Source organism: Oncorhynchus kisutch, unplaced genomic scaffold, assembly GCF_002021735.2.
Source record: "Oncorhynchus kisutch isolate 150728-3 unplaced genomic scaffold, Okis_V2 Okis01b-Okis20b_hom, whole genome shotgun sequence".
In the NCBI taxonomy this organism is placed as follows: domain Eukaryota; kingdom Metazoa; phylum Chordata; class Actinopteri; order Salmoniformes; family Salmonidae; genus Oncorhynchus; species Oncorhynchus kisutch.
In genome coordinates, this window is record NW_022261978.1 from 10,373,769 (window position 1) to 10,383,425 (window position 9,657).

At 41.6% G+C, this 9,657-nt stretch overlaps 1 protein-coding gene across 1 annotated transcript; it reads left to right on the forward strand.

Annotated features, from left to right (window-relative positions):
- The first annotated feature begins 2,015 nt into the window (after nucleotides 1-2,015).
- Nucleotides 2,016-5,555, forward strand: LOC116358940 (zinc finger protein 239-like). Its single transcript, XM_031811384.1, has 2 exons — nucleotides 2,016-2,860; nucleotides 4,688-5,555. The coding sequence occupies exons 1-2, from the start codon at nucleotides 2,419-2,421 to the stop codon at nucleotides 5,407-5,409; spliced, it is 1,164 nt and encodes a 387-aa protein (XP_031667244.1). The 5' UTR covers nucleotides 2,016-2,418; the 3' UTR covers nucleotides 5,410-5,555.
- The last annotated feature ends 4,102 nt before the right edge of the window (nucleotides 5,556-9,657 follow it).

Below are 9,657 nucleotides of genomic sequence, written 5' to 3' on the forward strand. Positions count from 1 at the left end.
CAAATGCTCCTTAATATCGTCCTGTGCGACCTGGCATTTTAATTCAGGAGCACCAGTGCGCCTATAAAAGAATATCACCCAGATAAATTATTTTTGTAATGATAAAGCTTCGCTGTGCTGTTGTTTCCTGGGTACAGTTTCGTTAGCGTCGTGCTAGCACCATTACTACTGCTAATTTCTAAACCAAACAGGATTTTTAAAATGTTATTCCTATCACGTATTGGGGGGCGCAGTTTCCATTCATAAACCACGTCGCTTGCTGTTCTAAAACTCCTCGCGGGCTGTTAACCATTTTCTTTTACATGTTGGTTGTTCAGTCATGTTTGTTACCTCATTAGCCAGGTAGATAACAACCTGTTAACATTATTAGTACATTCAAACATTTGGGGGCACAGAAAGACTGGAAACGGGATAGCTTCTGCGGGAGATCATAGCAATGAATGAATGACAGATCTCTTGGTCGTCACAAACGTTCTGAAAGAGACCGTGTTCTATGTTCCGCATCTCAATAGGAAATGGTGCTTTTACATCGTGTAAAAACCTAATATTACACAAATGACTAATTTGTCTCAATATTTTTGGTATTTTTAATCAACTCGTTTCTAGGGCACAGCATGTGCTTCAGAAGTAGCTAGACATATAAGCTATATCTCAATCGATAAAAATATAAATAAATACATATTCTGTAAAACATGCAGTTATATTGGCGTTATTAGTCCTGAACTCTATACTATGAATTAGGTTTGAGGAGTTAGCGAGGTAACTTAGTGGTTAACTCTGAGTTCAACTCGGGATAACCAGTCACACGAATGTGGCTCACCTTTAAGCCAGGTACATTTCTATTGTAAGGAATCCTTCAGAACTAACCTGGGCTGGGGCAGGCTAACTCAGGACTAACCTGGTCTGGGGCAGGCTAACTCAGGACTAACCTGGTCTGGGGCAGGCTAACTCAGGACTAACTCCACTTATCCTGAATCATGTGTCTGAGCTGCGAGTTGAGGACGAATGAAAATCAGTTTTCCTCCCTCTCGCAAAGATTGCGTCCTTGTCCCATTTAATTTGAGGAAGATTGATATTAATAAATCAAATTGTGTTAATTTTCTAAATATAAAATACTGATCACATTACATGTTTTCACACACAGTAAAACTTGAGTATGAATAAATAACTATTTTATCTATAGTATTGGTGAAAAAGGTGCTTGTGCATTGATAAAGCACACCAAAGATCACATGAATGACAAGTAATAATGTAATAAAATAGAGATGCCTACTTCACACCAGCCTGCTGAGTTTGCAAGATAACTATTCCTTCATTTAGATTGCAGCACAAATTAAATACGTGGTTCTGCCCTGACAAAGGTTGCCGTTTGGAAACTGCAGTAATTACAGTCCACGGTGTTATTTTGGATACATTATTTGCTGCATACTGCAGTTATAATACACTCTTACTGCAATACCTTTTGGTAAGGGTGACTACACCATGGATTGAACACCCCCACAGCATGATGCTGCCACCACCATGCTTCATTCATAAATCTACACTGAACCTAACGTTTATAAAGGTAGACCAAGGTAATATGATACGACATACTGTATGTTGCAGATACATTCATAAATGTACACTGGACCTAACATTTATGCCTCGCCATCACTCAGCATTGAATTGAATTTATTTGGGTGAAAACCTAATAAAACAATATGTAATATATTCCCAGAGGATGGGAAAGTGTGTAAAGGAAACTGCTTGTGATTTGAAGAAGAGACTACCAGTTCATCACAGACACTAGTTGATAGCACACAACCAGAGCTTCTAACTACATTGTTTTAGATTGCCTTCTGCCATGTTTGGAAAGCACATTTGCTTATTTGAAATGGGTCGAATCTATGTATTCTTTGATGTGGTTGAATAGTGAATATATAAATATGCATTACCCACTCCAGTCAGCAGATGGCAACGTGTGTATTTTATGTCGGGGGATGCTGTGTGACGTATAAACCAGTGGACGGACGGTACGCTTCTTTTGTTCACAACAAGCCTGGTAAGGGTGAACTTGGGCAACTTGCTAGAAATGGTCGAATTCGAGACACGTTCTGTGTATATTAGACACTGTTTGTTTTTTAAACAGACGCACATGTCTACGTGTTAACCTGTTTTATTCCACATAGTTAGCTAGCTATTTTAGCTAACGCTAAACAGCTAATGCTATCTAGCTAGCTAACATCCCCGACCATGAGCTCACTAAGTTACTCCCCCACCTTCTAAAGAGGAGGTCTGCTGGACGGAGAAAGAAGCTCCCGTGAAAGAGGAGAAGGAAGAGGAAGCTGTTACGTTGTTTTGTCGGGTAGGTGGCTTCCTAAGTTAGCATTAGCAACTAACCTAAGGTTAATTCTATCTACCTAGTTAACGTCCCCGACCATGAGTTCACTAAGCTACTCCACCACTTCTAAAGAAGTGGTCTGCTGGACGGAGAAAGAAGCTCTGGGGCTGAACATCATCGTAAAAGAAGAAGAAGAAGAGGAGGATGTTAGAGTGAAAGGAGACGAAGGTGAAGAAGAGGAGGATATTATAGTGAAAGGAGAGGAAGGTGAAGAAGAGGAGGATATTAGAGTGAAAGGAGAGGAAGAAGAGGATGCAGTGTTCAGAGTGAAGGAGGAGGAAGTCACAGTGAAAGAAGAAGAAGAGGAGGAAGAAGATTTCAAAATAATAGAGGAAGAGGAGGAGGCTATTACATTGAAAGAAGAAGAAGTTCTAGTGAAAGGAGAGGAAGAACCTTTTAGAGTGGAAGAGGAGGATATCTCAATAAAAGAGGAAGATGTCTTGGGAGAGGAGGAGGAGACTGAACATCTGATTGACACCAGTAAGTAAAAACAGGGGCACAAACTATGCAGTTGTTGAATTAAAGTGTAGTTTTAAAGGGGCATTCTACTGAACGACCCAGCTGTTTAGTCTATTTAACTTGTTCTCACCCCATTCATATGGAACGACCCTAAAGGGGCAGGCATTCTACTGAACGACCCAGCTGTTTAGTCTATGTAACTGGTTCTCACCCCATTCATATGGAACGACCCTGTTGTTTAATCTATTAAACTGGTTCTCACTTCATTCATATGGAACGACCCTGTTGTTTCATCTATTAAACCAAATCAAATGTATTTATATAGCCCTTCGTACATCAGCTGATATCGCAAAGTGCTGTACAGAAACCCAGCCTAAAACCCCAAACAGCAAGCAATGCAGGTGTAGGCTCATTTACTTGTGTGGCTGCCAGCCAAATAGCATTGAACTTCTTTTGTCATCTGATAGAAATTAAGCTATTTTTCCACCAAATGTGTTGCACTATAGTTGCACGTCCCTGATCATTCTATATATAAAACGGGACCCCTGTCAATACACAGCACGCTAAAGATTCAGAATGTAAAATAATGTGACCGGCTCAACTGTTCTGGGGAACTACGCTAAAGATTCAGAATGTAAAATAATGTGACCGGCTCAACTGTTCTGGGGAACTACGCTAAAGATTCAGAATGTTAAATAATGTGACTGGTGACATGAGATACGCGTTCTGTTTTATCTCCTAACATTGCGCAAGTTGACTGCAGGTATTTACTGAAGTAGCTACAAATATTAAACTGTATAGAAAAACTTCAAATAAATAGTTTAAAGTATTGATGGAACTGTAGAGATTGTTAAAGTATTGATGGAACTGTAGAGATTATTAAAGATGCAACGAGTGGGGGGCCACCAGGAAAATGGGTTTGATACATGTAGAGTCCTGGACAGAGTCTTGTCCATCAGTTGCTGTGGATGGAGTGGAGCATTAAATATAGAGTCCTGGATAGAGTCTTGTCCATCAGTTGCTGTGGATGGAGGGGAACATTAAATATAGAGTCCTGGATAGAGTCTTGTCCATCAGTTGCTGTGGATGGAGTGGAGCATTAAATATAGAGTCCTGGATAGAGTCTTGTCCATCAGTTGCTGTGGATGGAGTGGAACATTAAATATAGAGTCCTGGATAGAGTCTTGTCCATCAGTTGCTGTGGATGGAGTGGAGCATTAAATATAGAGTCCTGGATAGAGTCTTGTCCATCAGTCGCTGTGGATGGAGTGGAGCATTAAATATAGAGTCCTGGACAGAGTCTTGTCCATCATTCGCTTCAGGTTAAGAGCGTTGGGCTAGTAACCAAAAGGTTGCTGGTTCGAATCCCCAAGACAACTAGGTGAAAAATATATCAATGTGCCCTTGAGCAAGGTACTTAACCCTAATTGATCTTTGATAAGAGAGTCTTCTAAATGACAAGTCGTGTAACAATTTCAATATAGTAATGTTTTCGGGTTCACAATAGTTTCATTTCTAAGTACTAAAACATGGGTAGTGGTCCTAGAACAGAGGTCAAAGGTCAATCGGCCATTCTAGGTTCTAGAATGGTGTTATTATTTGTATTTTATAGGCCACCAAGTTTTAAAAAATAAATAAAACTGCCCTCACCAGTCTGGATTAAACCTCATATGAAGACAGTTTTATCATGTGGAGGTTTCATTCAGGTCTCTGTTTAACTAAATACTCAGTATTTTATTGAGGGATCTAGTCTAGATTAAACCTCATAGGAAGACCGTTTTATCATGTGGAGGTCTTATTCAGGTCTCTGATTAGTATTTAGCTAAATACTCTGTTTGTCTTTGGCAGGAGAGAGACCAGATTCTCACTCTGACAGCGGGAAGAGTCCTTCAGTGTCACCGGACACAGAGACGTCCAAACCAGCGAGACAACATCACTGCTCCCAATGTGGAAAGAGTTTTTGGTGGTTAGGGCACCTTAGACACCATAAGAGAACACACACAGGGGAGAAGCCCTACCCATGCTCCCAGTGTGGAAAGAGATTTACCATGTTAGGGAACCTGAAACAGCATGAGAGGACACACACTGCAGAAAGGCCGTTTAAATGTTCCAAGTGTGGAAAGAGTTTTACCTGGTTAAGGTACCTGAATAAGCATGAAGAAATACATACAGCAGGGAGGAAGACCTGCCAATGCTCTCAGTGTGGAAAGAGATTTACTACGTTAGGGTACCTGAAAACACACAAGAGAATACACTCCGGAGAGAAGCCTTACCAATGCTCCCAATGTGGAATGACTTATAACCAGTTAGGGAACCTGAAATCACATGAGAGAATACACACGGGAGAAAAGCCCTTCCAGTGCTCCCAGTGTGGAAAGAGATTTACTGGTTCAAAGAACCTGAAATTGCATGTGAGAATACATCGAGATAAACATACTAATACACAGGAGGGGAAGGAAGAGGAGGAGAAGACATACCACTGCTCTCATTGCGGAAAGACATTTTCCCGGTCAGAGGACCTGAAATCACATGAGAGAATAGAGAGACTGTGTTCCGACTTGAGTTTTTGACTTAGAATGTGTTTTTTCTTCAAGCCACATGAAATCATATTGTACACTGAGTACACCAAACATTAGTATCACCTTCCTAATATTGAGTTGCACCCCCCCACACACATTTTGCCCTCAGAACAGCCTCCATTCATCGGGGCATGGACTAAACGGTGTTGAAAGCCTTCTACAGGGATGCTGGCCTATGTTGACTCCAATGCTTCCCATAGTTGTGTCAAGTTGGCTGGATGTCTGCACTTTAGGTAGTGGGCCATTCTTGATACGCATGGGATACTGTTGAGCTTGAAAAACCCAGCCTGGCACCTACTACTATACCCAGTTCAAAGGCAATTACATCTTTTGTCTTGCCCATTCGCCCTCTGAATGGAGCATACACACAATCCAGGTTTAAAAGGTTTTCGTTAACCTGTGTCCTCCATATCATATAAACTGATTGAAGTGGATTTAACACGTTTTTATTTTTTTATTTCACCTTTATTTAACCAGGTAACAGAACACACACAACCCATTAAACACACAACACATAGAACACACTACACATAGAACACACTACACATAGAACACACTACACATAGAACACATAGAACACACTACACATAGAACACACTACACATAGAACACACTACACATAGAACACATAGAACACACTACACATAGAACACACTACACATAGAACACATAGAACACACAACACATAGAACACACTACACATAGAACACACTACACATAGAACACACTACACATAGAACACACTACACATAGAACACATAGAACACACTACACATAGAACACACTACACATAGAACACACTACACATAGAACACATAGAACACACTACACATAGAACACACTACACATAGAACACACTACACATAGAACACATAGAACACACTACACATAGAACACACTACACATAGAACACATAGAACACACTACACATAGAACACACTACACATAGAACACACTACACATAGAATACACTACACATAGAACACACTACACATAGAACACATAGAACACACTACACATAGAACACACTACACATAGAACACACTACACATAGAACAGCCTGTTGAGAACAAGTTCTCATTTACAACTGCGACCTGGCCAAGATAAAGCACAGCAGTTCGGCACATACAACAACACAGAGTTACACATGGAATAAACAAACATACAATCAATAATACAGTAGACAAATCTATATACAGTGATAATAAATAGACCATGGTGGAAAAGTAATTACAATATAGCAATTAAACACTGGAATGGTAGAGTGTGCAGAAGATGAATGTGCAAGTACAGATACTGGGGTGCAAGGGAGCAAGATAAATAAATACAGTGTGGGGATGAGGTAGATTGGATGGGCTATTTACAGATGGGCTATTTACAGATGCAGTGATCTGCTTTACCTAGCTGAGACTTGTAGATGACCTGGAGCCAGTGGGTTTGGCGACGAGTATGAAGCGAGGGCCAGCCAACGAGAGCATACAGGTCGCAGTGGTATATGGGGCTTTGGTGACAAAACGGTTGGCAATCATTTGAGAAACCAAGGCTGTTGAGTCTGCCAATAAGAATGTTGTGATTGACAGAGTCGAAGCCTTAGCCAGGTCGATGAATAGGGCTGCACAGTAATGTCTCTTATCGATGGCGGTTATAATATCGTTTAGGACCTTGAGCGTGGCTGAGGTGCACCCATGACCAGCTCTGAAACCAGATTGCATAGCGGAGAAGGTACGGTGAGATTCGAAGTGGTCGGTAATCTGTTTGTTAACTTAGCTTTCGAAGACCTTAGAAGGGCAGGGTAGAATAGATATAGGTCTGTAGCAGTTTGGGTCTAGAGTGTCCCCCCCTTTGAAGAGGGGGATGACCGCAGCTGCTTTCCAATCTGTGGGAATCTCAGACGATACGAAAGAGAGGATGAACAGGCTAGTAATAGGGGTTGCAACAATTTCAGCAGATAATTTAAGAAAGAGAGGGTCCAGATTGTCTAGCCCAGCTGATTTGTAGGGGTCCAGATTTTGCAGCTCTTTCAGAACATCAGCTATCTGGATTGGGGTGAAGGTGAAGTGAGGGAGGTTTGGGTGAGTTGCTGTGAGGAGTGCAGGGCTGTTGACCGGGGTAGGGGTAGCCAAGTGGAATGCATGGCCAGCCGTAGAAAAATGCTTATTGAAATTCTCAATTATTGTGGATTTATCGGTGGTGACAGTGTTTCCTAGCCTCAGTGCAGTGGGCAGCTGGGAGGAGGTGCTCTTATTCTCCATGGACTTTATAGTGTTCCAGAACTTTTGTGAGTTTGTACTACAGGATGCACATTTCTGTTTGAAAAAGCTAGCCTTAGCTTTCCTTCCTAACTGCCTGTGTATATGGGTTCCTAAACTCCCTGAAAAGTTGCATATCGCGGGGGCTATTCGATGCACATTCCTGTTTGAAAAAGCTTTAGCTTTCCTAACTGCCTGTGTATAATATATTGGTGAGCTCAATAAGGGATCAAAGCTTTCACCTGGATTCACCTGGTCAGTCTATGTCATGGAAAGACAGGTGTTCTTAATGTTTTTGTATACTCGGTGTATATTAGCTTGTCAAAAAAAATTGGCCTATTTTTATTTTAGCTCAAATCAGAATGTATTTAATTATTACCTTTGATCTGATACAAACCCTCAACGCTCATTATGATTTGGATATTTAACGGAAAGTATTCAATAGATTCATATCATTTGCATTTCTTGAATTTAGTCGTTTTTCTTTCATTCAGTAAATTTGTGGACGTGTGAAGTGAAATGTGTAAATGTAATGGTCACTGCTTGCCACTTCGGCCTGGTTCACACCGAGGATCAAACCCAGGACTTCTCTGTCTCGATAGCACACGTGACCTCCTGAATCGTTTTACCAGTCAGCGCCACTGCAAAGCTAGCAATTCCTTGGCGCAAGAGGGGACAGTCCAGTCTGAGGAGGACAGTCCAGGCTGAGGGTTTTTACACATTTGCTCCTTGTAAGCTGTCATCAAGGTGAAGGGTGGCAACTTTGAAGAAGAATATATCAAATATATTTTGATTTGTTTAGCACTTTTTTTGGTTACTACATGATTCCATATGTGTGATTTCATAGTTTTGATGTCTTCACTATTATTCTACAATGTAGAAAATAGTAAAAATAAATAAAAAAGTAGGTGTGTCCAAACTTTTGACTGGTACTGTAAACTGTATAATGTATTGTTACACAGGACTTGGTCATCTTGGGGTAGGAAGAGTATAGACAGTATCTGTTCATTATATACATCTAAACTCAGCAAAAAAAAGAAACTCCCTTTTTCAGGACCCTGTCTTTCAAAGATAATTTGTAAAAATCAAATAACTTTACAGATCTTCATTGTAAAGGGTTTAAACACTGTTTCCTATGCTTGTTCAATGAACCATAAACAATTAATGAACATGCACCTGTGGAACGGTCGGTAAGACACTAACAGCTTACAGGTAGGCAATTAAGGTCACAGTTATGAAAACTTAGGGCACTAAAGAGGCCTTTCCACTGACTGAAAAACACCAAAATAAAGATGCTCAGGGTCCCTGCTCATCTGCTTGAATGTGCCTTAGGCATGCTGCAAGGACGCATGAGGACTGCATATATGGTCAGGGCAATAAAATGCAATGTCTGTACTGTGAGATGCCTAAGACAGCGCTACAGGGAGACAGGATGGACAGCTGATCGTCCTCGCAGTGGCAGACCATGTATAACAACACCTGCACAGGATCGGCACATCCGAACATCACACCTACAGGACAGATGCAGGATGGCAACAACAACTTCCCGAGTTACACCAGGAATTTACAATCCCTTCATCAGTGCACAGACTGTCCGCAATAGGCTGAGAGAGGCTGGACTGAGGTCTTGTAGGCCTGTTGTAAGGCAGGTCCTCACCAGACATCACCGGCAACAACGTCGCCTCTGGGCACAAACCTACCGTGGCTGGACCAGACAGGACCGTCAAAAAGTGCTCTTCACTGACAAGGAGCAGTTTTGTCTCACCAGGGATGATGGTCGGATTTGTGTTTATCGTCGAAGGAATGAGAGTTACACCGAGGCCTGTACTCTGGGGCGGGATCGATTTGGAGGTGGAGGGTCCGTCATGGTCTGGGGGCGGTGTGTCACAGCATCATCGGACTGAGCTTGTTGTTATTGCAGGCAATCTCAATGCTGTGCGTTACAGGGAAGACATCCTCCTCCCTCATGTGGTACCCTTCCTGCAGGCTC